Source organism: Polyodon spathula, chromosome 13 (assembly GCF_017654505.1).
Source record: "Polyodon spathula isolate WHYD16114869_AA chromosome 13, ASM1765450v1, whole genome shotgun sequence".
NCBI classification, from domain to species: domain Eukaryota; kingdom Metazoa; phylum Chordata; class Actinopteri; order Acipenseriformes; family Polyodontidae; genus Polyodon; species Polyodon spathula.
In genome coordinates, this window is record NC_054546.1 from 15,813,637 (window position 1) to 15,841,296 (window position 27,660).

General features: G+C 35.9%; 1 protein-coding gene across 1 annotated transcript; it reads left to right on the plus strand.

Annotated features, from left to right (window-relative positions):
• LOC121325906 (protein CC2D2B-like) lies at positions 1-27,100 on the plus strand. Its single transcript, XM_041268983.1, has 30 exons — positions 1-164; positions 636-797; positions 2,044-2,172; positions 2,681-2,890; positions 4,527-4,615; positions 4,725-4,865; positions 5,351-5,444; positions 6,236-6,408; positions 9,675-9,852; positions 10,564-10,717; positions 11,424-11,562; positions 12,050-12,179; positions 12,620-12,826; positions 13,024-13,116; positions 13,517-13,611; positions 13,764-13,925; positions 14,688-14,784; positions 15,343-15,452; positions 17,048-17,144; positions 17,891-17,989; positions 18,072-18,248; positions 18,637-18,663; positions 18,762-18,965; positions 19,542-19,631; positions 20,412-20,525; positions 24,014-24,148; positions 24,487-24,609; positions 25,287-25,345; positions 25,891-26,068; positions 26,873-27,100. Exons 1-30 carry the CDS (start codon positions 60-62, stop codon positions 27,098-27,100), a joined length of 3,999 nt encoding a protein of 1,332 aa, XP_041124917.1. The 5' UTR covers positions 1-59.
• Positions 27,101-27,660: the final 560 nt, after the last annotated feature.

Sequence of the window (27,660 nt, forward strand, 5' to 3'; positions counted from 1 at the left end):
TAAAGCAAACAGAAGAATTTGATGAGGAAACGGAAGTATTGTCTGCAGATTTTTTTAAAATGATGCCAGCTGAATATGTGGATATTGAAGAAAAGATTGAAGAGGAGGCAAAGCTTCTGTTTGTGCCTGGCAGTTCATCTGGTATGATATTTTTAAGAATTACTGTAGTCAGAAAATAATCATGAATTTGAATAACTATTAGAGAACAGTTTTAAGTTTTGCAGGTAGCCCAGGTGTCTAATTTAAATGACATTAAATGCTGGATTTAATGTCTTAATAATGTCAAACTACTGTGGCTTCTGATGTGTCAAAAGGGCAATGTTCTTGTCCTGCCTGTCTCATCCGATAGTTGGCTGCAGATGGCCCATGTTAGAAATATGTTCAATAAATTTGTTCTACTGCAAAATTGTTGTCCTTCTCTGTGTTAAGTTCTAGTTAGGCTTTTTACAAATCATTGTTAGCATATTTAAGTAGAAAAAGTCTAAAACAATTCTAAAACTAGTAAGAACAACTTTTACATATGTACAAGCCCCTAAATGAAATGTTGGAGTAGATTTTCTCTGATAACATTATTGTGTGCATTTTTTGGACTAAAAAGCTTTGAGAATGTTGCCAGTCAACTGTTTGCCTCTTAGATGAAACTGGTATCCAATGCTTTAGTATCTTTTAGTGAGAAAATGCCACCGAATGTCAAACCACGCTTTCTGGAGGACGAAGGGCTGTATGTCCGTGAGAAACCTGAAGTATCCAGAAAAATACGGAATAAAATGGAGAATCGTCTTTTTAAACAAGAAAAGGTGTTTTTTGAAATATAGTTTTGGAACAGAATAAGATCACAAAATAAATTAACAGGATCTCAACATTTCAAACGATATTACTTAAGAACGCTGTGTGGTCTAGTGGTTAAAGAAATGGGTTTATAACCAGGAGGTCCCTGGGTCAAATCCCAGTTCAACAAATCCCTGACGCAGTGTGTGACTCTGAGCAAGTCACTTAACCTCCTTGTGCTTCATCTTTTGGATGAGATGTTGTTGTAAGTGACTCTGCAACTGATGCATAGTTCACACACGTTAGTCTCGTATCTTGTGAAGCTCTTTGTGATGGTGGTCCACTATGAAAGGCGCTATGTAAAAATAGAGATTATATTTTCAAAACATTATAAGACCTCTTGTAGCAGGGCGGTAGGAAAGCCCTGCTGTTGAATGCATTTTGTTTATTTTTAGAACGGAGTATCCCCCTCCACCCCTGTGTTATTTATGTATTATGATTTGTTGTATTTGTTTATTGTGTTTATTTTGTGTATTTATAGATGACGGTGAATCATGTGTTTTGTATTTGTATATATGATGGCGTGAATCCTTGTGTTAATGTGTGGCTGTCGGCTAGTGCATTGGTAAACTAGCTGGCAGTCACACATATTAATAAACTCATGCAGATTGTGACCGAGGGAGTAATAGAATAATTACGAACTAGTTAAACCCATCGACCACTGTATTTAAGCCTGCAGCTCTCCCTGCTCTGGGTGGGTGTACAGAGGGGGTAAGAGCAAGAGCGAAGATACTTAAAGAACTAAGGATCAGTGAAGGCTATTGCTCAGCCTGACCTTAGTGTTTTGTGTTTGTTATTATTTTTGTTTAAATCTTTTATTTCTTGCTCTGTGAGCAGTGTTTGTTTTTGTTGAAATATTTTATTTATTTTAGTATTTAAAATAAAAATGGCACACGCCGCGTTTTTTTGAAACTGCAGTTACCTTGCCTGTGTGTTCAGTTTCTTCTTCTGGTCTGACGTCACCGCAACGCCATTTCCTGCCACACCCCTTTATAAGCATCACTAAATACAATAAAATTTAAGAATGAATTTATAAAATATTGCTGATATAGTAATTACACACAATTAAAATGAAGATACATGTTGTGCAATTTTTTTTTTTTTTTGCAACTTTATTATTTTTTAGTTCAAAAAAAGTTTTGAGAGAATAAAAAAATTAAAAGTACATTGCTAAACTTGAAATATTTAAATTTTTTTTTTGTTTGTTTTTTTTAGGGAAACCATTGGTTTGGAGAAGACGGTAACCTGATTGCATTATCTGATCCAATAAGTCAATCTTGGAATAACAAACCAGATTTTCCATTTGATGAACGTGACCCAGCTATTAAGACTGTATACAAGAAAGTCAGTTTTTTCTTTTGATGTTTGTATTTTAAATTATGAAACAGGAAGCTACTCTTTGGCGATCAAAACTCCAGCTTTCAGAATGTTCCAGTACATATTAAAAGTATTGTCTCATGGCTGGTAGACTAACTTTGTTATGAGTTATATTTTAATAATTAAAACCTGATTCAAGTTAGTATGTACAGTTCACCCTGTCTTATTATATAAGAGTGTGTTCTCGTTTTTCTCTTTGGGTGACAGTTTGGTTCAGTTTCGCTTCACGGTCCTTTTGCCCTCCAAAGACCATGAGAATTCAGTCATATACCATAAGAGACAGGGTTAACACTACATATTAACTTACATACACTATAGTGTTTTTTTGTGTTACTTAGACTTCAAGCTGACTGGTAAGTCATTAAGTAAACTATGCTGCATGTTTCTGTTTTTTTTCTTCATAAAAATCTGATAAACAAAATGTTCTCATTAACTCTCATTAAATTAATACTTGTTTTTTTTTCCCTTATCGCAGGCAATCAAATTCAAACTGGAACGTTCTGTTATTTGTGATCTTGAAAACTGTAGTTGGGTGTGCCAGCTGGATCTGAATATTTCAAGTCTGGTATTTACCCATCACCCTCTATTTAGCCGTGAGCATGTTCTGGCTGTCAGGCTAATCCAACTTTATGACCATTACCTATGCCGACAGCAGAAGAATCTCACTCACTTGTTGTCAGAAAAGGTGAGCCCAGTTATCAAGCAAATCAAGCTGAAATCAAGCTGAAGTAGATTCAGCAACCTTCCTTATCCCAAGGCTAGTCAATGTTGGTGACAGACCTGGGCTGCTAACACACATAAAATACCCCACATTCTACCCAGTACAGTTCACAAAGGCTGCAAGCTGATCCAAGTTTTACTAGATTTATGAGCTTTCATGTGCTGCATTGATGTTGTTGTGACTCATACTAAGTTGATGTTACAAGTAGGTATTAATTTTGAAGATTGAGGGTTAGAGTCCCAAATCCATCATTAGCGCATTTTTTATTTCAAAAAGGACACATACCGGAAATAGACAACTTTTAATTTGTTGGTGTATACACAGCCTCAGGTTATTTTTTATTGATTTATAATGGTAACTGGTATTTCTTTTTCTCAGAAATAAAATAGTCTGGGGGATCCTGAGGGGCGCATCCAGTAAAAGCGCTCCACGTGGAGTGGAGGATGTGCCCTATAGTCTGGGGATCGCAGGTTTGATTCCAGGCTATGTCACAGCTGACCATGACCGGGAGTTCCTAAGGGGTGGCGCACAATTGGCCGAGCGCTGCCCGGGTAGGATGGGCTTAGGTCGGCAGGGGAATCCACGTCTCGCCGCTCAGCAGCGACCCCTGTGGCCGATAGAGCGCCTGTGGTTCTGCAGTGGAGCCACCAGATCTGTCAAAAGTCTGTTCTGACAGAAATTATTATTCCTTTGAAGCAGTGGTGAAATAGTTAACTACCATATTCCTTTGAATGAAGACACACTTTTTTAACCAATTTTTTCTTCTAAAAAACGGCCTGCATCTTAAATTAAAGTACAGTGCAGTGATGCATGTATTAAAATCACCAACAAAAGATATGACTGCCCGAGTACACAAACAGCAACATGACTAACTGGCAGTTGAAGGGTTCTGTAATAGTTATCCTGCTGAACGGACGCTCTCCTCCTTGATGTAAACAAAACAAGCTTTTGCTCAGCGCCCGTCTGTGTAGCTGTGGCTGTGGTGCAGTAGCCTCAAACTGGCGTTACAGCAGCAGTGTTTTGTTGTTAGGCTCAGTTCGAATCAGAACCCTGTATTTTTCTACTTGCCAAGCAATACCACAGTTCTCAAAAAGGGAGAAAAACATGTGAGTAATCACAACTGAAAATGAGAAGCAGGTCATAACTGTAATGCTCTGTGTGACAGCATACATTGTTTTCTTATATGAATACATGCATCTTTGTAAATGTATCTTTATTTGATTTTTTTTTCCCATAAGTTGTGGGTGGGAAATTTGGGCTGCGTCTTAAATTTGAAGGAATACAGTATTTAGTACTCTACTTTTTTGAGCCAGCACTAGGTACAGACACTTTATATTTCACTGTTTTGTTCTCTTTTTGGAATTGGAATCATTAAATGCATGATTAGTGTTAACTTACAGGAGGCTTTAAGCTTCTCACATCTGCCTATCCCCTATTCATATCACCATTTTCTGCCTCCAGACTTCATTGCAAAGGTTGCTATTATGATTGCTTTGTTATGTATAATATTGGAGAGATGCACACATATGTGCATACATGCACTCACACAGTCACAAATTTTATATATATTATAATTTTGCAATTTCTTTGCATATTACAGCTAAGAGCTTTAAATCATATTGCAGGAAGCACAGAAACTAATTTGAATGACAGTTCCCACAGAGTAAAAGATTTTAAGAAACAAATAAGGTATGAGTGATTCTGTTTTTTTTATAAACATATACAAACATATTCATGCAATTTAAGCGATTGCAAACAATTTGTTAAGAGGCTAGTAGTTTATACCATTACATTTCAGAGAAACAAGAAAGATACTTGAAGATGAGCGACAGGCAGATATTTTACTATTTAAGGATATTATGATGACTTGGAAACAGATCAAATCCTTGAGGAAAATCCAAGGATATGCTAATACAAAGGTTAAATTGCAGGTTCAAAGGTGAGTTTTTAGTAGTCAGAACTTCAGAACTCTCAATCAGAATTCTAAGGTTAAACAATAAGAAAGTCAGGTGAACCAACATTTGGGCTTGTGCAAATGCAGTCTGCTTGATGGAGTTTCTTACTAATAAAGGCAATAGCTGAAATTTTGGTGTCTACTTGTCTTAGGTTTTAATTGTATTTGAAGTTGAACTATGAGCAACTAGTGCATTAACTAATTTTATAAATATCTTTAAATACTGTCCTAACGTATTTATGAATGGGTCTGAAAGTTCAACTTTAGTTTTGCTTTTTTTTTCACTCAATAACACACCAAAATATGGCCCAAAATCTGCAGGCCAAGGCTGTTTAATGGTACAAGGCAAAGCCTAGGTGCAACATCCCTAGATGTGCAGATATGGTAAAACCCTGTTGCGTGCTATTGCTTCCACAAAGTGCATAAATTATGTATTTAACCATAACATAATAGTATTGTTGTGATTGTAGGCTAGTTGGAGAAAAAGTTACAGAAGAGGTTTCTGCACAAAAAAATGCAAAAGAACAGGATCGTTTAAACAAGGGCAAGTTAACAGATAAACAGGTGCGCATTGCAGTCATTTGTAAGTTAGGAACTGCTGTTTAAAATAATACCTTTGAGACCTACAGTATAAAATGTTGTTGGTAAACTAAAAAAAGAGATCCAATGGGAAAAATAACCCGTTATTTTTTGTTGATTATTGTATGGTTTATTGATCAAATGTTATATTATAAGACTAACATACTACATTTTAGTTAATTTAATTTCCCCTTTCAACCCATTTAATGGAACGTTATTTAAGAATATCATCTCATTTTTGTGGGCCAGTAGATTGTTATCAATTAGTTTATGGATGATCAGTACTGTAGCTGGTAAATCAATACAGAAGAAAGTCTTACAATCCGTTTCACATATTGGGTAATCAATTGTAACCAATCAGAAAAGCTATTTAATTGCCTCCATTAGACTACTGTTATTTTTTTATGATCAAGTACAACATTAATTTGTATGAGACTACATGTGTAAAACATTCATGTGTATAAGGAAAAGACCTAAATATTGATTATAAAAATAAATGGCTTTACACTATACACATACTGCTTTACTAAATACTTACACTGATGTCAAATCTATATTTGACATATTTGACAGTTTTTAAATGTTTAAGACTTGGAAAACATTTAAACACTTAAACTATTAACATCCCTAATATCTAACAACTTGTGGGTAGGAAGTTCAATATCGCCCTAAACAAAGGGATAATGTCATTCATTGGTTTATTATAATACAATTGGGTACTGTTATGTCAGCGTATCAGTCCTTTTAACTTACATGACTTGTATAATTTTTACTAGAAAACTGAGGAATGCACCAAAAACACAGAAATAACCGAGCTGTATATGTGCTGTGATCTTGAAGAGAAACGAGAGTCACAAGTATCTCAAACCCATCAGGAATCAAAAGAGCCAGCACTGGTTCCTGTACTAACAATGGATAGGAAAGCAACTCCTACAGAAAAATGCCCATTGTAAGAAGTCATGTTTTTATATTCTTATGCAGAGTTGTACAATATTGTAGTATGCTTCAATTATCTTATTTACTGAATTCTTCACATGCAAAAGAATATATATGTGTGTGTGTGTGTGTGTGTGTGTGTGTGTGTGTGTGTGTGTGTGTTTATATATACACACAGTGCCATGAAAAAGTATTTGCCCCCTGTCTGATTTTCTGCATTTTTGCATTTTTTCACATTGAATTTGGTCAGATCTTTTTGTGGGTCATAGTAGTATATAGAGGGAGTCTGAGAGAAAAAAAATGACACTAAAGTTTGGTGCTTCTTTCATTTGTTTGGTGTGCAAGGTAATCAAACATGCAATCTTCAGGTATGAAAAAGTATTGCCCCCTAGTTAACTCAACCCAATTAAAGGGATAATTCAGGTTGAATACTTTGGTTAACAATCAGGCCTGATTTGGGCCAGCCCTGCCCAATATAATTCTGATTAACTTTGGCCCTTACCATCAGAGTGAAGTTGTCAGCACACAGGTTCTAGAGACACATCATGCCACGATCAAAAGAAATTCCTGAAGACCTCGGGAAAAAAAATGTTGATGCCTATCAGTCTGGAAAGGGTTACAAAGCCATTTCTAAAGCTCTGGTGCTCCGCCAAACCATAGTCAGAGCCATATTGTCCAAACGCACAAAGTTTGGGACAGTAGTGAATCTTCCCAGGAGTGGACGTCCTGCCAAAATCTCTCCAAGAGCAAAGCATAAAATCGTCCAGGAATTCTCAAAGAAACCTAGAACAACATCCACAGATCTGCAGTTCTCTCTTGCCTTGGCTAAGTCAGTGTTCATGACTCCACCATCAGAAAGACACTGGGCAAAAATGGGATTCATGGCAGAGTAGCAAGGCAACATGAATGCTCATCTCAAGTTTGCCAAAAAGCACCTGGATGATTCTCAAGAGTTCTGGAATAATGTTCTATGGACAGATGAGTCAAAGTGGAACTTTTTGTCCAGCATGGGCCCCGTTATGTCTGTCGAAAACCAAACACTGCATTGCACAGTAAGAACCTCATACCAATGGTCAAGCACGGTGGTGGTAGTGTCATGATTTGGGGATGCTTTACTGGATCAGGACCTGGATGAGTTGCCTTCACTGAAGGAATCATGAATTCTGCTCTGTATCAGAGAATTCTATAGGAGAATGTCAGGCCATCCATCCGTGAGCTGAAGCTGAAGTGCAGCTGGGTCATGCAGCAAGACAATGATCCAAAACAGACAAGCAAGTCTACATCAGAGTGGTTGAATAACAAGAAATTTAAAGTTTTGGAATGGCCTAGTCAAAGTCCAGAACTAAACCCCATTAAGATGTTGTGGCAGGACCTGAAACGAACAGTTTATGCTTGAAAACCCACAAATTTCACTGAGTTGAAGCAGTTCTGCATGAAGGAGTGGGCCAAAATTCCTCCATGGCGCTCTGAGAAACAGTAACTACAGGAAGCATTTGGATGCAGTTATTGCTGCTAAAGGTGGCGTAACCAGTTATTGAGTCTAAGGGGGCAATTACTTTTTCACACGGAAGCATTGGGTGTTGCATAACTTTCTTTAATAAGTACACTGAACAAAAATATAAATGCAACATGCAACAATTTCAAAGATTTTACTGAGTTACAGTTCATATAAGAAAATCAGTCAATTTAAATAAATTCATTAGGCCCTAATCTATGGATTTCACATGACTGGGAATACAGATATGCATCTGTTGGTCACAGATACCTTAAAAAAAAAAAGGTAGGGGCGTGGATCAGAAAACCAGTCAGTATCTGGTGTGACCACCATTTGCCTCATGCAGCGCGACACATCTCCTTCGCATAGAGTTGATCACGCTGTTAATTGTAGCCTGTGGAATGTTGTCCTACTCCTCTTCAATGGCTGTGCAAAGTTGCTGGATATTGGTGGGAACAGGAACACGCTGTCAGATGTCGTCACGGTATCTCTGTGCATTCAAATTGCCATCGATAAAATGCAATTGTGTTCGTTGTCCGTAGCTTATGCCTGCACATACCATAACCCCACCGCCACCATGGGGCACTGTGTTCACAACGTTGACATCAGCAAACAGCTCACCCACACGACGCCATACATGCTGTCTGCCATCTGCACAGTTGAAACTGGGATTAATTTGTGAAGAGCACACTTCTCCAGCATGCCAGTGGCCATCAAAGATGAGCATTTGCCCACTGAAGTCGATTATGACGCCGAACTGCAGTCAGGTCAAGACCCTGATGAGGACGACGAGCACGCAGATGAGCTTCCCTGAGACGGTTTCTGAGAGCTTGTGCAGAAATTCTTCGGTTTGCAAACCCACAGTTTCATCAGCTGTCTGAGTGGCTGGTCTCAGACTATCCCGCAGGTGAAGAAGCCGGATGTGGAGGTCCTGGGCTGGCATGGTTACACGTGGTCTGCGGTTGTGAGGCCAGTTGGACGAACTACCAAATTCTCTAAAACAACGTTGGAGGCGGCTTATGGTAGAGAAATGAACATTCAATTCTCTGGCAACAGCTCTGGTGGACATTGCTGCAGTCAGCATGCCAATTGCACGCTCCCTCAAAACTTGAGACATCTGTGGCATTGTGTTGTGTGACAAAACTGCACATTTTAGAGTGGCCTTTTATTGTCCCCAACACAAGGTGCACCTGTGTAATGATCATGCTGTTTAATCAGCTTCTTAATATGCCACACCTGTCAGGTGGATGGATTATCTTGGCAAAGGAGAAATGCTCACTAACAGGGATGTAAACAAATTTGTTCACAAAATGTGAGAGAAATACATTTTTTGTGCGTCTGGAAAATTTCTGGGATCATTTAATTTACATGTTGCGTTTATATTTTTGTTCAGTGTAAATGAAATAAGTATCAACATTTTGTGTTATTTGTTCACTCAGGGTCCCCTTTATCTAATATTAGATTTTGTTTGAAGTTCTGGTAACGTTCAGTGTCAAAAATATGCAAAAATGCAGAAAATCAGACAGGGGGCAAATACTTTTTCACGGTACCGTGTGTGTGTGTGTGTGTGTGTGTGTGTGTGTGTGTGTGTGTGTGTGTGTGTGTGTGTGTGTGTATATAATATATATATATGTGTGTGTGTGTATGTGTGTGTGATATGGATATATATATTATATACTATATATATATATATAATATATATATATATATATATATATATATATATATTCTTCTTTTATCAATTCAACTAGTTAATATCACAAAGTATATTTTCTTCTTTTTAGAGGGGAACAGAGAAGAAGAAATGAAATACTGAAGACCAGGTTTCTTTTAAAAATATTTTACAATGAGAAACAAGTTTCTTGCTCAAAGATCTCATTTTTGGGCTCTGATTTTACAGTAGAGTTTCAGCAGATTTTCAGCATACAAATAATATACCTGCCGGAAAGCATTAGGCTTGAGGTAAATATTTGAGATCATTATTTTAGGTTTTTGTTAATCAAAGAGGTATTCTGTCATGCGGATAAAAAATATTGCTTGTAAGGAAAAATATCAGATGTTTCTCTGCCTAACCTGTAAAGCACCAGAGCTTCATTTTTTACATAATGTGATACATATTCTACATTATCTGTACAAGTAAAATATATTACCTAAATAAGGCGAGAAAATGTAACACTGCCACATATATTCAGGCCCTATACACAAAACTTTAAGAACTGTTTTAATTAATGTTTTGTTATGGACTGTTTTTTAAAACTCATTTTGATTAAGTTTTTCAAAGCTTTGCTTAATTGAAGACTGTGTTAGTTGTGATCATATTCTAGAAATGGTTGTAAATGTTTGAATACCAATTCTGAAAAATGAAAAGTTTCAAGTTTGCGAATAAAGCCTGTAATAAGGATTAACAGAGGTTGTGATTTCACACTACAGGAAAACATTGCTTCAACATAGAAGAGCTCTTAGGCTACCTCCAATAGTAAACACAGCATACTGGTGCTTCAAACAAGCTTGACTACAAACACTCTCCAAATACTCTCAAAACGTATACAATAAAGGTGCCCCCCACAGTCTGTCTGTGCACTATCCATCTAGTGTGGAGTCACTTATACAGTAAGGTGGGTCATAAAACCCAGTTGTTTCTATCTTCTTATTTCTTTGTATTATTTCTTTCAGATCTGTGAAAGCATAGGAAGAAATAGCAACATTTTGGCAAATGTCTACGTGCCCATCCCTGACGGAAATGTGTTGTCTGGCAATGCTATACTGGATCAGGCAGAGTTCAGTAGTGACCAGATAGTGATGACCAGTCACGAAGGTGTAGGAAGTAGTAAGTCACAATATAAGAATAAGAGTATGACAACATATGGAAAGCTATTTTAACGCTGTCTACGTTCCAGGCTGTAGCGTTCTCTTCCAACGGATATTAGATGTATCTCAGTTTCAAATGTGAGTTCCTAGCTTTCATATTTAATATTCTCTCACCATTGAAGAGAGAAATTATAAAACAGTCTTTACATGGTCATTATATGGTGTACCATGTGTCAAAAGGTGTACCATTTTCAGCAGAACTGTGGCTACTGTGTCCTGCCCATCAAAGCATGTTCCTGGCTGATTCATATTTAGATTAATATTTATTTTTACTGGGCTGTTGTCGTGGATGCCATTTTCACAAAACCCAATTCAAGTGACGGAGTCAAAAACTGCCAGTGGTATTAAAAAAAATCAAGTAAAGTTATTAGCTGCATTATAATGTATTAGCAATATGTTATTGCTTAATTTCTATAAAAAAGGTAATTGCCTTTTATTTTTCCCCTTGGTTATGTATCCTTTTAGATGCTACTCATCTGTTAAAACCACTTCAACAGCTAAATCCCATTTCATCTAGTTTTCAAGAAAAGCATCTTCAATGTATATAATTGATATAACTTTCAATGTCCTTCTCAACTTTTTTTTTTTTTGTTCCTTCAGTCACACCTGCAATCATATGTAATCATACGTTGATTGCTGTAATTGGTAATATGTGACAATTTCAGACATTCCCTGTTCGTCTGAGGAGGACAGTACTGTGGGACCCTGTTTGCTTACTTCCGGGAAACTCTTTTATTCAGTGTCTTGGGCAGTGGATAAGAATGGCGTAGCGCTTGGCCCGGCTGTGCCTCAATCTAAACAAAGTGCTAACGGGTAAGGATAAAAAGAAGCAATTATATTAAAACATATATATTTCAATGCTGTATTACGTTGGTTTAGTTTAGAAATTATAAATATAATTTGTGTGACACAAGAGCACAGGCACTGTTAAGAGAATTTGATAATGCATTTTTAACAACATGAAATAATTAATTAGAGTTAAGAGAGGCCAGTGAAGCTAGTTTAAGCAATAGAGAATCATACAGACAGTGGGCTTCATATATTTCAAATGCAGTATGCCACAGATTTTGTTTTTATTCCAAATCGGGGCGGGAGCTACAAATCAGCTGCAAGCAGTGATTTTGAACACAAAATAAGGTGCTGTCAAAATCATAATTCATTTAATCTGGGATTAGAAACTGTCAATCATTCTCAAACCCAGATCATTCAGACACATTTAAATGACATTCTATTGCATTAATACAGATGGTATTGCAATTTCTAGCACACACAACCTAATTATTTTCTTTTTTACCTATTTCAGTGTGTTGAAAAATGTAAATCCATGGCTCAGCAATAAACAGAAACTTGTGGAATGGGCTAAAGAAGCTCAAATTGATCCCAACGATCCTAACAACACTGACTTAGTGCAGCTCATGATGGTTAGTAAATACATTGTCTTATCTTCAGCATATGTATTGTCAAGTACAGTATGACTAACACCGACAATCTATATATAATACATATATACATTAGGCAGATGATATAGCTAAATGAGTATCTCCCTGCTTTCTTTAAAAATATAAGATTAAATCTAACTTTTTTTAAAATCATTCATTAGTGAATATTTGTGTCTTTGTGTAGTATTAGTACTGTATGGTGTAGACAAATATTATGTAATGACTATTCTAAGGGTAATACTTGCTGCTAGGCTAGTGGTAAAATATTTTCTATAGTTTTCGTAAATAGGAAAATAGGAAAGTTGTGGTAAGGTGCTTTTCAAGAATAATTATGTTTAGGTCAAAGCAAAACCTCTAAACTTGTGTGAAATAACGAAAAAGCAGTTTACAAAATATTTCAGGAATCCTATTCATGTCTTTAGTATGCATCAGAGATGGACAGGCAGGTGGCTGCAGTGCATTTTCGTCTTGAACAGTTCCAGGAAGAATTCAACTTTGTTACCGATGAAGAATTCGAAAGTTCAAAACGCTTCCGGCTCCTGCAGTTGCGTAATTCTGAAGTCTCTGAATTCTGCGGCTTCAAACAAATACCTCTTTATGACAGAGAGATACGAGATTCAATTTTTGAGGTACCATTTGTGTGAAAATCAAGTATTCATATTTTAGAAGAAATGCTATATAATGTATGAATTAGATGCATTTAAAAGTCAAAATAGAGCACATTTGTTGGTAAATATAGGATGTGATGGAGTTGTTGTCTTTTTTTAAGTTCATAAAGTTTGTCATTCCCACTTAAAATCCAAACTGAAAAAATGATTCTCAACAGGACTATGAAAGCCAGCTTAAGTTGCCATTAAAGATTACTGATGAGGATCCAATTACAGCACAGAGAATTTGGTCTGTTAACTATGTGCGAAAGGTAGACTAAATTATATATATATATATAAATATATATATTATATATATATATAATATATATGAATACTTTTATACTTATTATACACCATGTATTATTTTGATGGCTGATGGATGGGATTTCTGAAAACCTGGATATATACGATAATTATGAGAAAGGAAGTTAAAGCGTAGCAATAAAGTTTTATTATTGATGAGTAGTGTACCTTATAACCAAAAATATTTAGTCTTTAGGTGAGAAGTAACACACATATACTGCAACATGTTTTGATATGCAAAAAATGTAATTAGATACCCATTAGCACAATTTTATACACACATGTAATACTTACATAGTAAAACAATACAACATTTTGCTTTACTGCAGAAATCTAATTTCAGTTGTGTGCAATTTTCTTTCATAGGTGTTAAACCTAGCGAGGAAAAAACTTTTAAAAGTCAAATGCAGATATAAGCTGTCAGATATAGTGGCTGAATATGAACAAGTTGACACTATCACGTAAGAACAAATCATTTAAAAAATCAGAAAAAAAAACATAATGTAATGTTACTAGCAATGTTACATACATGCCTGTTCTTTTTTATTTCAAATAAATTGTGATTTTAAAATGTTACTTAGATAAAATAGCAGTCATGTCTTTAACTGCACAGGCAGCTGAATCTTGCCATATTCAAACATAAGCACCGCCTAAAGCCCACGAGGAAGGAGAGGAAGAGCGTTCCTGCACAAGTTCTTTCAGACGGAGATGTCAAGCTGCTTGTAACCGTAGCCAGAGCGTACAACATACCGGCTCGCAGACACTCACTTACTAGGTAGCATGTCACAATGATCTCATTCTGTTTTTATATCTCCAAGTTTTCATTTTAACCACCCTTTCCAAACAATTGAAAGTGGCAATACCATTGCAACTATGTCATTGCAGTGGTTCTGTGCTAAAATGCAATGGTAGCACTAGAGCAGCTACAATTATTATTAAATCAATTCACACTGGAAATTCAGTGTACAGTATTACCATGGCAACATATCATAATGAGTGACCTACCTGTAGCATATCAGGATCGCTACTATCAGGGTTCATTATGCTACCATTGCTGGGGTGTTCTCCTAATATGCAGGGTTTCTTTAGGATGATTCACTAGTACTAGAATGGTGTCCCAGTGGCATTTGTCAAACTATTCTTAAAGGGTACAGATATAAAACGTGAAAAAACCTGGAGGGCAAAGAGCTAGTGGGGGTGTGCATGTGTTCAGAAAAGCCAAAAAAGGAGAGACATTGATTGATTGATTGATTGATTAAAAGTAGGTAATGTAGCACTGTAATAATTGCATATTTTTTAAGTAAATAAAAACAGTATTCACTAGACCACTTACAATCTGATACTATAATCCCATTTTTAAATTTGTTGTGAACTGTTTGAAGTATTTTTAATATGAGGATTTTAAATAAATATGAGTTCAGAAATCACCAAAGCATGAGATTGATAGTCTATTTGGTTAATCTGTAAAAGGACATTTTCCAGCCACTATATCAAGAATATATGTGACACATATCCCATGTTTGTTTACTTTTATCAGAGGGCCCTCCTTCTATGGATCAGCTTGTTCACTAGCAAGAATATCTAGCAGCAAACATATTCTAAGGATGTGTACCTCGGAAGATGACAATAATCAGGTGAAATCTAAAAGCATTTTTTAATTTTATGATTTTTGAGTATTGCATATATATATATAATATTGAGTGAATTAATTCTTGTATATCATGTTCTTTTCCCTAATGTCTTATTTCTTAACTATTAAATATCATATCATGCTATGTTCTGTATGACTGACTATTGTTTTCCATGCTTATTGACAAGCAAAATCTGCACCTGAAAAGACTGCCCAAGGCTGGTTTTCGAGAATGAGTTGGGGTCACATGCTAATATTGGACTGTTTACTGAAGTCCATACAATATGTGAAAGACTGCACACCTTTAGTCTTTCAGAAGTAATTTTTGCTGGAATAGTAATCATGGCAAATAATCTGGGGGAATATTGCACATGTAATACATTTACTGTGGAGAGGCACGTGACTATATAATGAGATGTATGGAATTCTTTCATAAGCTGTAAACACTTTAGGATAACAGGTTTGAAATCATGAAATCAGTATTTAATTCAAATCATTAAACGCTTGTGCCAGTGTATCTAGAATCATAATGAACACTGACTAGCTTTAGTACTGTGCACAGGTTCCAATACAGCCATTTGTAGAAGTTGAATTTCAACAATCGGTGGATCGTACAAGCACAGCAACTGGATCACAGCCCTGTTGGAATGAGGAGCTTCGATTGGATTTCAAGTATGTTTCCTCCTACAGTCAGTCATTTCACTTGAAGGGTGAAATTGACCCCACCCCTTCAATGTCTTATGTTCTTGTCATTAAGCAACCGGTTGCTTACACTATTGACTGACATGCATTCAGCCAGTAATATGCTTTGACCCAGAAGACACAGAGGTGTAATGTTTTAAAATTAAAATACCTGTGTGCTATAGCATGTGTTTCTTTCTACTCCACATTTTGAGATCTATGTAGTTAATGGAAGTGCAAAAGAGGGAAGATTTATGACGTTATTTAGTTATCTACAATTAACAATGCTTTTTACAAAAGCAAAATGTCAGTTTTTATTGATTTTCACCTGAAATTTGGCCCAGGTTTTTTTTAGGTCACATGATGTCCCTTTAAAGTTATATGGAGCCGACTCTGTTTCTTAATTAAACTCTTGGAAAAACATTGATCGTGAAACAAGATCACTTTTGTTTTTTCTCCCATCATTTAAATAAGACGATGATTCTGTTTCATTGATAATGTGAAAAAATTAAAATAAAGCCAGCTCCTTATTTTTAATTTATACAGAACACAAAAAAAACTAGCTCAGTTAAATTGCTTTTACTGGATATAAAATCTTAATGACTCGTTGCACAAATGTTATAACCTGTTTTGCAAATAATAGTTTCTCTTAATTATGATTAATTAAACCAACTTCACTTGCTGTTTGCGTTTGGTTTGAATTAAAAATAAGGAGCTGCCTTTAATTATTTTTTTATGTTATCAATTAAACACAATCATAGTCTCGTTCAAATTACAGGAGAAAAAACTAAAGTGAACTGATTTCACTATCAACACTTTTCCAGAATTTTAATTGAACGGCTCCAAAAAAGGGGCATCACGTGATCAAAAAAAAAAAAAAAAAATGAAAACAAAGAACCCTAAACATGACAAAGCTGATTGCTCAGAAGTGGAAGCCAGCTGTGCAACTTCTCAGAAATAATTGATGTAACTTCTACACCTATACTTGTTGGTTGCTAGCAACACGTTTTTGTTACAAATAGCATACATTTATTAATTCACTTTTACATTTAAGTTTAAGCATCAACTTTTTAAAATTTTTGAAGTAAGTTTACTGATTAGATGAAACAGTGTAGAATTTGCACGGTGTGTGTTTGTGTATGCTACTGATACTTTAATTTAAACCTTACCAAAAGGTCTTCAATTGCAATGTAATGACATCTAAAACGCCATTTGTAAAATGATAACACAGTTTTTGTTGCTTTTTCAATCTTTCAATGATATGAACCACTACACACCTGTATTACAATATATTACAGTACCATCGTACCATACTGTATGCTGTAGTACGGCTGTTCAATAATTGTCCAAGTCAATTGAGTTGCGTAGCTGGTATGCCTAAGTCTGTTCATTGTGCTGTTATGGATCCTGCTGACTAATACAGTGATATTATAATGGTTTATCAATATTATTTGTGTGTGAAAGTGTAATTCCTGGCAGTAGAAACTAAGAAAGGTTTGTTTAGAATACATCTTAAATAATTATTTTAATTACACTTTAAATGTAAGGCATGGTAAGTAATCTACATTGTCTATGTTTTTTGTTAGATCAATGGGAGGAGATTACAGCTATTCAGGCTTGTCCAAAGTCAAAGACAAAATATTTATTAATGTGTTTGATGAAATTGCCGTTGATGTACAGGAGGTATGTTTAAAACATTTGTAGCATTGTATTATACCACCATCTTACATCAGCTGCTCAGTTCTGCAACAACATGCATATAATCAAATACACTGTGTATATACTAAATATAGCTACACCCTGTAATATGTCATTTGAGATGCCAATGTCATATTTTCAATGTTGTGGAATCTAATACAGGCCATCACTTTGACCTGTGACTTCTATATTATTGTCATGTGACTTGTTGGTTTCTGGATGATAAAGACCTAACGTTGACTTTATATTCAGTAAACAAATGCATGCTATGTGTCTCAAGGTCAACTTTCAAGAAAGTGAACCATTTCCCTGTCACTTTGTTTTAACCTGCCCATATCAGTGATTCAGACTGCACACTTTGAAATTGTGATGTCACATTTGGTACACAGTTATAGTCCACAGTTCTCTATGTCAACTTCCATTACTGGTGTTTTCCAGTAATAAAATAACATTTTCACTATCACATTGTTTTGACCTCTTCCCATATTTATATGTTTCATTATATTCCACAGTGAAATAGACTGTTACACTGAGATCCTTTACAAGTATGTGCTTTCTGACAGGATGCTGCTGCAGAAACTCACACATTGACACTTATTCCAGTGGAATAAGTTGTATTAATAAGTATTAAAAATAGAGATCCAGGGCAAGTTTAAGTACTTGCCGCCCTCTGTGCCACCCACTATTTTATATCAATATTTACAGTTGATTTTATCATTGTGGTTCAATAGAGTCACTGCGTCCAGGGCTGTGGTGTCCAAACATATATGGGAAGGCAGTGGCTTGGATCAATCACCCTCCCTTTCAGTTCTGTCCTTCAGCAATCAAAGGTAACTAATAAACAGCTTAGCAGAAGACTGTACTTACTTTAAAATGTTACTGTGGAATACAAACTTGTATTGCCTTATACAGGTGAGTGGCACATTCCGTCTCAATACTCCCCTCACCTCATTGGGATACACTTGGAAAAAGGAGGATATGATGCCTGATGCACAAGACAATGATCTCAGTCAAACAGAAAGTTGCTTCTTATCAATTTTTGTCACGGTTGATCCACAGATCTCCACTAATGAAACTGACACAGAAAAGGTACTAAAGACTATATAGTTGTGTATTGCATCACCTTACATTTTCTAATAATTGTGTTTAAACTATTGTGTGACCTCATTTATTTTCAAAATGCATAGGTTAATATTAATTTACAAGAAGTATTAAAAATAAGCATCTGCAGTGAGCAACAGTACATGATTTATTTACAGTTATATAACACACCTGTAATGTGTTTGGTAAAAATAAAAAAAATCCATATTTAACACTGTACTAAAATCCTGTATATTAAGATATCAAGGTATATTTACCATAATGCAATTTACACCTTTTTTTGTTCAATGGACAATCAAACATATTGTTAAATAACTAATACCAAATTACTTGTACACATGCATCAATGTTTTTTTTTTTTTTTTTTTTCTTACAGGAAAGTCCACAGAAACCTATGTGGCTGGTAAGTTTAAATGGCTATTTCCAGGCAAACATGGTATGCACATTTCTAAAATGTATTGAAATCATGAGAATTGTGAAATGACTCTGTTTGTATAATAGTTTTCTACAAATGAAGACGAGAAGCTGTTAGAAGTGGCATATACATATGAAAAACACTGCAAGACCATGCACCCTCTGAGAAGACTTCTAACCACTGTCATTGATACTGAAGGAAGAAAGGTGTTTGCAACAAGATACATAAAAGCATTGCCTCCACCCCAGGAACTACTACAAGCTCATTCAGAGGGAGTGCAAGTGACCTCTGTAAGCTTTTAAATGTATAAAAATGAAGACAGTTTATTATTATTATTTATTTATTAGAAGATGCCCTTACCCAGGGCGACTTACAGTTGTGTACAAAAAATACATATCAATAATTACAGAACAATTAAGAGCAAGATATAAAATATAATGATTTCAGTCCTATGTTTAAAGTCAAGGCTCTTGTGTACTGAGCAAGTTTGCTCACAGTCCTGTAACCCTTTCATATACTTCTTTATTGTTAATATACAAGTTAAAAATACAGCTATATTTGTGTTTTATTGGTGACATTGTGATTTTCACTGAAAAGATGGAAAAGGTTGATGGAAAGAATGTCTTTAAGTGGCTGAGTTACGTGGCCCATTGTAATGTCACCAGTTTGAATTTACTTTCCAGTTGAAAGGAATTCCAAGAGGTATCTCATGTTTTTTAAAGCAGGTGACAATAGACAATAGCTCTCTTTACAGAATCTTTTTTTGTCTCTGCCTACGTTTTTAGTAAAGAAATTATATTCTAGTATTCTAAACCTAAACTTGATCCTGACTGCAGTATCATTATTTTCTTTGTATTTTCTCTCAGGATCTTGTGGCTAGATTTGTGTCTCTGATTCCCTTACTTCCATACACTGTTGATGTTGGAGATGATTGTGAAATGTGGCTCACATCAGAGGTAGTTTTCTTTTCTGTTTATTTGAATTTAAAGTATTAAGAGATTTGGATTATTCCAAAAATATTTAACAGTACATTTTCTTACAAAAGACACTTTTGATGTGATGACATTATTGAAGTTTCTGTAAAGCAAAGTGAAAGCCTGATAAAGCAAGGACAACTATGACAAATACCTAAAAATGGTAAATGCATGGTACAGGATAAACTGCTCAAATAACTTAAATTACAAAACAATATTTAAATATTACCTGTTGTGAACTTCTATTTGTTATGCACGCCTCAAATGTCCAGTTTTGATGAAAAAAAACATGCTATATGGGAAACATGTTTTAAAACAAAATTTTTTCTTTTAAACTCTCAATTTCAAGCCATGTTTCAGTAATTGTTGCATTTGCTTGGTCATTTCACCTGGAGGATGAAGTTGTCCCCTAACTTTCAATGGCTTTTTCCCTGTTATTAACCGATGAGTTGCTTCCCCTATTGACTTGACATGCTTTCGGACAGTAACATGCTTTGACCCAGATGACGTGTAACAGCCTTCCTGAGATTAAGTTATGGAAACTGGAACTTTCTTTAATCTAATCTAAAATAGTAAGAGATATCATGTTTGCTATAACATGCATTTCTTTAAAAACTGCATATTTGAGACATTTGTAGCTAGTGAAAGTGCAACCAAATTTATGGAATAATTTGTTATTTTTACTTTAACATTCATTAAGGTTCAAATGCACAAATGCCCATCCATCACTATTATTTGACCAAGTGTGTTATATATTTTCAGGAATGCATTGAGTTTGCTGTTGGAACCAAAGCAGGGCTGGCAGTTCTCTTGTGCAACTATTTCCTTTATATGGGCAAGAAAACATGGTTGCTCCTAGGAACCTCCGTCTTGGAAGTATGTTGTATATGTCTGATCTGCAGCACACTCTTGTGTTTTTGGGGCTTGAATACAGTACATTTACTTACAGTTAATGAGAGCCTATTAGGTGGGAGTTGGGAGGTCAGGGAGTACTGTACCAGCGAATCAGGAGTGTGTATTGGTTGCTATGGGACGGGACAAGAAGAGAAGAGAGAACGGTACTTGAGTGTGATGCAGTTGTTTTTCTTAACGAAAGATATTACCATTGAATATTGTTTTGATTTCTCTTAAAACTAAAATATATCCTATTCTTTTATTATTTTTTTTTTCTCACTATAATTTCCCTGCTTGTTTGTAATTTGTAATTTCTCTGAAACTACACAGAACAAAAATATAAATGCAAGATTTTACTGAGTTCATATAAGGAAATCAGTCAATTTAAATAAATTCATTAGGCCATAATCTATGGATTTCACATGACTGGGAATACAGATATGCATCTGTTGGTCACAGATAACTTAAAAAAAAAAAAGGTAGGGGCGTGGATCAGAAAACCACTCAATATCTGGTGTGACCACCATTTGCCTCATGCAGCGCGACACATCTCCTTCACATAGAGTTGATCAGGCTGTTGATTGTGGCCTGTGGAATGTTGTCCTACTCTTCTTCAATGGCTGTGCAAAGTTGCTGGATATTGGCGGGAACTGGAACACGCTGTAGTACACGTCGAACCAGAGCATCCCAAACATGCTCAATGGGTGACATGTCTGGTGAGTATGCAGGCCATGGAAGAAATGGGACATTTTCAGCTTCCAGGAATTGTGTACATATCCTTGCGACATGGGGCTGTGCATTATCATGTTGAAACATGAGGTGATGACGGTGTATGAATGGCAGGCCATGGGCCTCAGGATCTCGTCACAGTATCTCTGTGCATTCAAATTGCCATCCATAAAATGCAGTTGTGTTCGTTGTCCATAGCTTATGCCTGCCCATACCATAACCCCACTGCCACCATGGGGCACTCTGTTCACAACGTTGACATCAGCAAACTGTTTGCCCACACAACGCTATACACGCTGTCTGCCATCTGCCTGGTACAGTTGAAACTGGCAGTTTTCCAACTTCTCCAGCGTGCTAGTGGCCATTGAAGGTGAGCATTTGCCCACTGAACTCGGTTATGACGTTGAACTGCAGTCAGGTCAAGACCCTGGTGAGGACGACGAGCACGCAGATGAGCTTCCCTGGACGGTTTCTGACAGTTTGTGCAGAAATTCATCAGTTGTGCAAACCCACAGTTTCATCAGCTGTCCGAGTGGCTGGTCTCAGATGATCCCGCAGGTTAAGAAGCTAGATATGCAGGTCCTGGGCTGGCGTGGTTACACATAGTCTGCTGTTGTGAGGCCGGTTGGACTACTGCCAAATTCTCTAAAACGACGTTGGAGACGGCTTATGGTAGAGAAATGAACATTCAATTATCTGGCAAGAGCTCTGGTGGACATTCCTGCAGTCAGGCATTGTGTTGTGTGACAAAACTGCACATTTTAGAGTGGCCTTTTATTGTCCCCAGCACAAGGTGCACCTGTGTAATGATCATGCTGTTTAATCAGCTTCTTGATATGCCACACCTGTCAGGTGGATGGATTATCTTGGCAAAGGAGAAATGCTCACTAACAGGGATATAAACAAATTTGTGCACAAAATTTGAGAGAAATAAACTTTTTGTGCGTATGGAAAATTTTTGGGATCTTTTATAAGCATGGGACCAACACTTTACATGTTGAGTTTATATTTTTGTTCAGTGTAAAACTTTTCATCTATCATTTGTACAAATTTTTATATAGATATATATATATATATATATATATATATATATATATATATATATATATATATATATATATATATATATAAAATTGTACAGGACTGAGGAAAATTCCAATTGAATAAAAAACAAAACAACTAAATCCCCTACAAGAAGATAACCTCGGCCAGCTTTCGGATAATGCTTAGAGTCAACAGCAAAGTTCTAAGTTCCTGTGAGTTTAAGTTTTCGCCATCCAAGCTGAGGACGAGGTAAACAGTCAGGACTTTGACTGGGTCACTCAAGGACATTCCCTTTCTTATTCTTAAGCCACTCCAGTGTAGCTTTGGCCTTGTGCTTTGGATCATTGTCCTGCTGAAAGTTGAATTTTCCCCCTAGTTTTAAGTCTTTAGCAGACTGAAACAGGTTTCCTCTAGTATTTGCCTTTACTTTGCTCCATCTATTTTTCTTCAATCCTAACAAGCTTTCCAGTCCCTGATGAGGAGAAGCATCCCCATAGCTTGATGCTGCCACCACAGTGCTTCACTTTAGGGATGGTGTTGACTGGGAGATATGCTGTGTTGGGTCTGTGCTAAACGTAATGCTTGGCATTTAGACCAAAAAGTTCCAATTTGGTCTCGACTGACCACAACACCTTTTGCCACATTTTTGCAGGATTACTCAGGTGCTTTGTTGCAAACTCCATGCAGGCTTTGAGATGGCTTATTTTTAGTAATGGCTTCCTTCTTGCCACCCTGCCATACAGGCTACTTTTGTGAAGTGTTCTGGATATTGTTGACTGATGCTCATTTTCTTCCATTTCAGCCATTGAACTCTATAGCTCTTTCAAAGTTGGCGTTGGCCTCACAGTGGTATCCCTCACCAGTTTCCTCCTTGCCTGGCTGCTCAGTTTGGAGGGATGACCTGATCTAGGCAGTGTCTGGGTGGTACAATGCACCTTCCATTTCTTGATGATTCAGTAGACTGTGCTCACAGGGATATTCAGAGACTTCGATATTTTTTGTACCCTTCTCCTGATCTGTGCTTCAATGACTTTATCCCTGACTTGCTTTGAAAGCTCTTTAGTCTTCATGGTTGAGACTTTACTTGAAATTCAATACCTGACCAAGGAACCTCACAGAGACAAGTGTTTTTATTTTGAAATCATGAGAACCACTAATATTGCACACCGACAGAGGCCATTCAAATAATTGTGTGGCTTGTTAAAGTAATTTTGTGCACCTGAATTAATTTAGGTTTGCCACAGCAAAGGGTTTGAATACTTATACAATCATGACTTTTCCAGGTAGGTTGTTTATATAGCACATATTATTTCCTACTTATGTCATGACTGAAGCAACAAAATGTGAAAACTGTGAGGGTAATTTTGAATAATTTTGCAAGGCACTGCTTGGGGGTCCAGTGGTCCAAGAAATGGGCTTGTTATCAGGAGGTCCCCGGTTTAAATCCAGATTCAGCCACTGACTCACTAACCTTGTGCTCTGTCCTTTAGATGAGATGTAAAACCAAGGTCTTATTTTAAGTGACTCTACAGCAGCTGTTGATGCATAGTTCACCCCCTTCTCTATACGTGACTTTGGATAAAAGCATCTGCTAAATGACTAATTAATAATAATCAAGTTAATGCAAAAGGACATCATTTCTAAAATATAAATCATTGATACTTTATTCTCTAAGACAAACCTGTTTATTTTAAAAGGGAGAAGCAGCATACGTGGTGACTCAAGAAAACCGAGACTATGTGCTTTGGAACCCTAGGACTGGGGAATGTTATGAGCAGTTTGATGTATTTTGTCCATTGCAGACTGCTGATTGCTTAATCAATGAACACAATGTAAGTAAAGTTGTGCTTTGCTGGTATGATCAGACTGGGATAAAAAATAATAACATTACAGATCAGATATAGGTGAGTTTTCATACTACACATTCTACCAAAATATTTGCATAAATAGCGTAAACAGAAATATAGACAGCTAAATTAGCAACTCAAAGATAGATAGAGGATACTATACATGACAGTGCAATCATGTCACATAACTACTGTGGTTTATGTTGAGAACAAATAGATTATATATCTTGTGATCTCAACAGAACCATTTTATTTTTTCCCCTTTCGTCAGTGAGTCACAAGTCAAAAACCTGTTATATGTGTTCTAATTGATTGCTCTTTAGATATGGTTCAATTTACAACAACATAACGCCCTGATGAATGTGAATTTTGAAATTTCAAAAGAGGCCTTTTGGAAGCCATTATTCCCTAATGATTTTCCATCCTCTGTACCACTTTCATTACAGGTAGGCAAATTGTTCTTAGACTTGGATTATGTAGTTTGTTAAATTCAAAAAGATCATAAAAATTGGCTCATGATAAATTATTTAAGCAGTAGAACCTTGGTTAGAGGACATTACTGTCTGCTGCTTGACCAGGGAAAGAAGGAGCTCAATGCTCCGTGATCATTTCCCAGGTGGTAACTCCCTGGAATGAAGCCTTCATATTGGTATATGGAAGTTCTGAGGTTTCTAATGTTGATTAATATGGAAAACGTTGGAATGTATCCTTAGAAATACTTTAGGGATGTGTAGCTGTAATTTCAGTCCCTTCTAAAACTAGGATTTTGTATAGATTTTCCATGTACTTACTCAAAGATGCCACAGTTGGAAAGGGGGCAAAAATCTATTGGCAGTAACCCCAGAAATTAAACTGAAGGTGTAGATGTTATAAATGTTGTGTAAATGGCTTATAAAAGTTTTCTTCTCATTAATTCAATTCGGTGTCAATTGGAAACTGTTTATAAGTTCATACTTAAATGTATTAATAAAGCATAAGTGCTTTGCAATAAAGCCAGACCTTACGTTATGTTTGATAACCTTTTAAGATGGACAAGAAAAAAACACATACAGTACATATATTTGTTGAGATTATTAGTATCTTTAAATTTGTCAGTTTTAACAAAGATTATCATTGGCTTTAGCCATCAGAAATATCGTACCGTCCAACTACTACAAGATTTGTTGAAGAGTTGGAAAGAAGGTAGGGTTCCTGTTTAACTATATTTTACTTAATTTCTATTGTAATAGACAGTAAAACTGAAGAGAAAGTAAATGTTGTATTGTTGTCATTAAGGTAGGAACCTTTGGTATTGTGGTTTCAATTCCACCCAGAAGTGTTAGTTGGAGAACACAGAAGTGTACAGGGGACCCGGGCAAGAGCCTGTGTTATTTAGTGTGTTTTTCAGAATCAGCAATATCCCCTAAATAAAGCGTGTGTCTAGTTTGTCTCACCGAACCCACACTATATAACAGTAAACATACTTACTACACTAAGTTTTTTGTTTATCCTAAATAGCTCTAGTTATAGTTGTTTTTATATTTTTAATACAACCCAGTTAAATAAATAAAAGTGTTTAATCAGACATAGTTCAGCACACATTCATATACTTTACAAATGAAACATTGTTCTTGGTTTCAGTTTAATCCAGATTCATATTTTGATGCGATTACACTTCATTGTAGCGGCAAAAAAAAAAAATCTATTCAATGTTACTTTTCCACATGGAAATCCTAATCTTTCTACAGAATTGAAAAAACATTAAAAATGAAACTAATGGAATGGAGATCCCACCACCCGACACGATGGCACCGCCAGTGCATTGTAATGTTCCGGCAGATTCTTCCAAGGCTGGAATGTAACCCAGGTGCTGCTGTTTTAGAAGAGCAGGTACTGGAACTAGAAACTGTGCTTAAGGAATACAAGGTATGACTCTATATATTTTAAGTATATAAAAAGTTTCTTAAAGAATTTTCATCTCAATATATAATGTGTAAATTCCAATATATAATGGAGAATATATATTTATTTAACAGTCAAATCTGCTTAAAAAAATAATGCAGCTGGTATTACCTTGGTCAGACATATGTTACATTTTACATTTTTCCATATCTGTGAAAAACCATTTATCCAATGGTGATGGAATTTGGTATTAATGGTATGTAGCATAAGTATTACATTCTGGAGGTATCTATGGGCATGCCTGTCCCTACATTTCTCTGTGTCTGTATGCGTGTGACTTGAGAACAGACTTGTAATTTACAAGTTCCCAATAAACACTACTGTACATTTCAATTGTTGCTTTTACATGCACTTGGAACTTATTTGTATTCTTGATATACATTGTTTGATTGCTGTGCAGTGTTTTGTTATGTTACAGAATTATTAGAAGTATCTGCATTATTTAATGGAATTTACATTTTTTTCAAAAACCAACAGCCTACTAATTGTAAAGTTGTAACGCTAGGGGACGGCCTCGATAATATCCACACTGGAAGATTTTAAAACGTTTGATAGTTTGTTGATGCTGTTAGTGCCTTGTTATTCTTAAACTGGCAGGTAAGAGTCGCATATCGATGATAATGTAGTAAACACTTGCTATCAGACACAAATTCTGGATATTATTCTAATTGCATATGAAACTTCTGGTCATGTTAAAAATGTGGGTCTCAATTGTGTCTTGTTAAACCTGCCATTTTTAAAAAATCTTATTAATTGTACTTGTTGCAGGTTACTGGTTTTCCAGTTCAGATGCCATATACAGATGTGAAGACAGTGATTGAAACAATCCACAGCACTGGTATTCACAATACTGAGATCCCCGGGACAGAGTTTGCTATTGCTGTTTACATTCATCCGTATCCAAACAATATATTGTCTTTGTGGATCTATCTAGCTTCTTTGGTTCACCATCAATATGGAACAGCAAGGTTGGACATTAATGTACCTGACAAATGATGCAGTTCATAGGTTTATTATTTGCTGTACTCCACATACATTAGCTTTACTCTTTCCTAGAGATTTCTTGACAAACATATCCTTTTACAAAAAAAAGTCTGAAAACAGGGGATCAGCTATATAAAGAAAAAAAAACAAAAAAAAAAAGACACTTGATACTTTGGATGGGCAATGCTTCCACTTGCACCCCTAGTGGCTATGGAGTTAAACAGTTGTATACTGCAAGTGCCACTGAATTCTATGCAAGTATGCAGAGTTTGATGAAATTATACCTTTACTGTTATGTTTCTTCAACAAGGAGAAAAAAATAAAATAAAAAATTCCCCTCACTTTTTGACTATTTGCCAGGAGAAATATGAGATCTACATTAAAGTTTAAATGTTTTCGGTACATGATGAAATCAGTTGGAGTTAGCTTTAATAGTGATTTAGGATTGACTGCTATTGAAGTCTGCATATCCCTGTCCTTTTAGCAAATACATATATCTATATATTTTTTTATATACACACACCCTATATATATATTATATATATTATATATATATATATATATATATATAT

Coding starts and splice junctions, on each gene's coding strand:
- LOC121325906 (XM_041268983.1), top strand. CDS start 60: ATGATGCCAGCTGAATATGTGGATATTGAAGAAAAGATTGAAGAGGAG. Junction 165..635: donor TGATATTTTTAAGAATTACT/GTAGTCAGAAAA, acceptor TTTGCCTCTTAG/ATGAAACTGGTATCCAATGC. Junction 18,966..19,541: donor AGGGAGTGCAAGTGACCTCT/GTAAGCTTTTAA, acceptor ATTTTCTCTCAG/GATCTTGTGGCTAGATTTGT.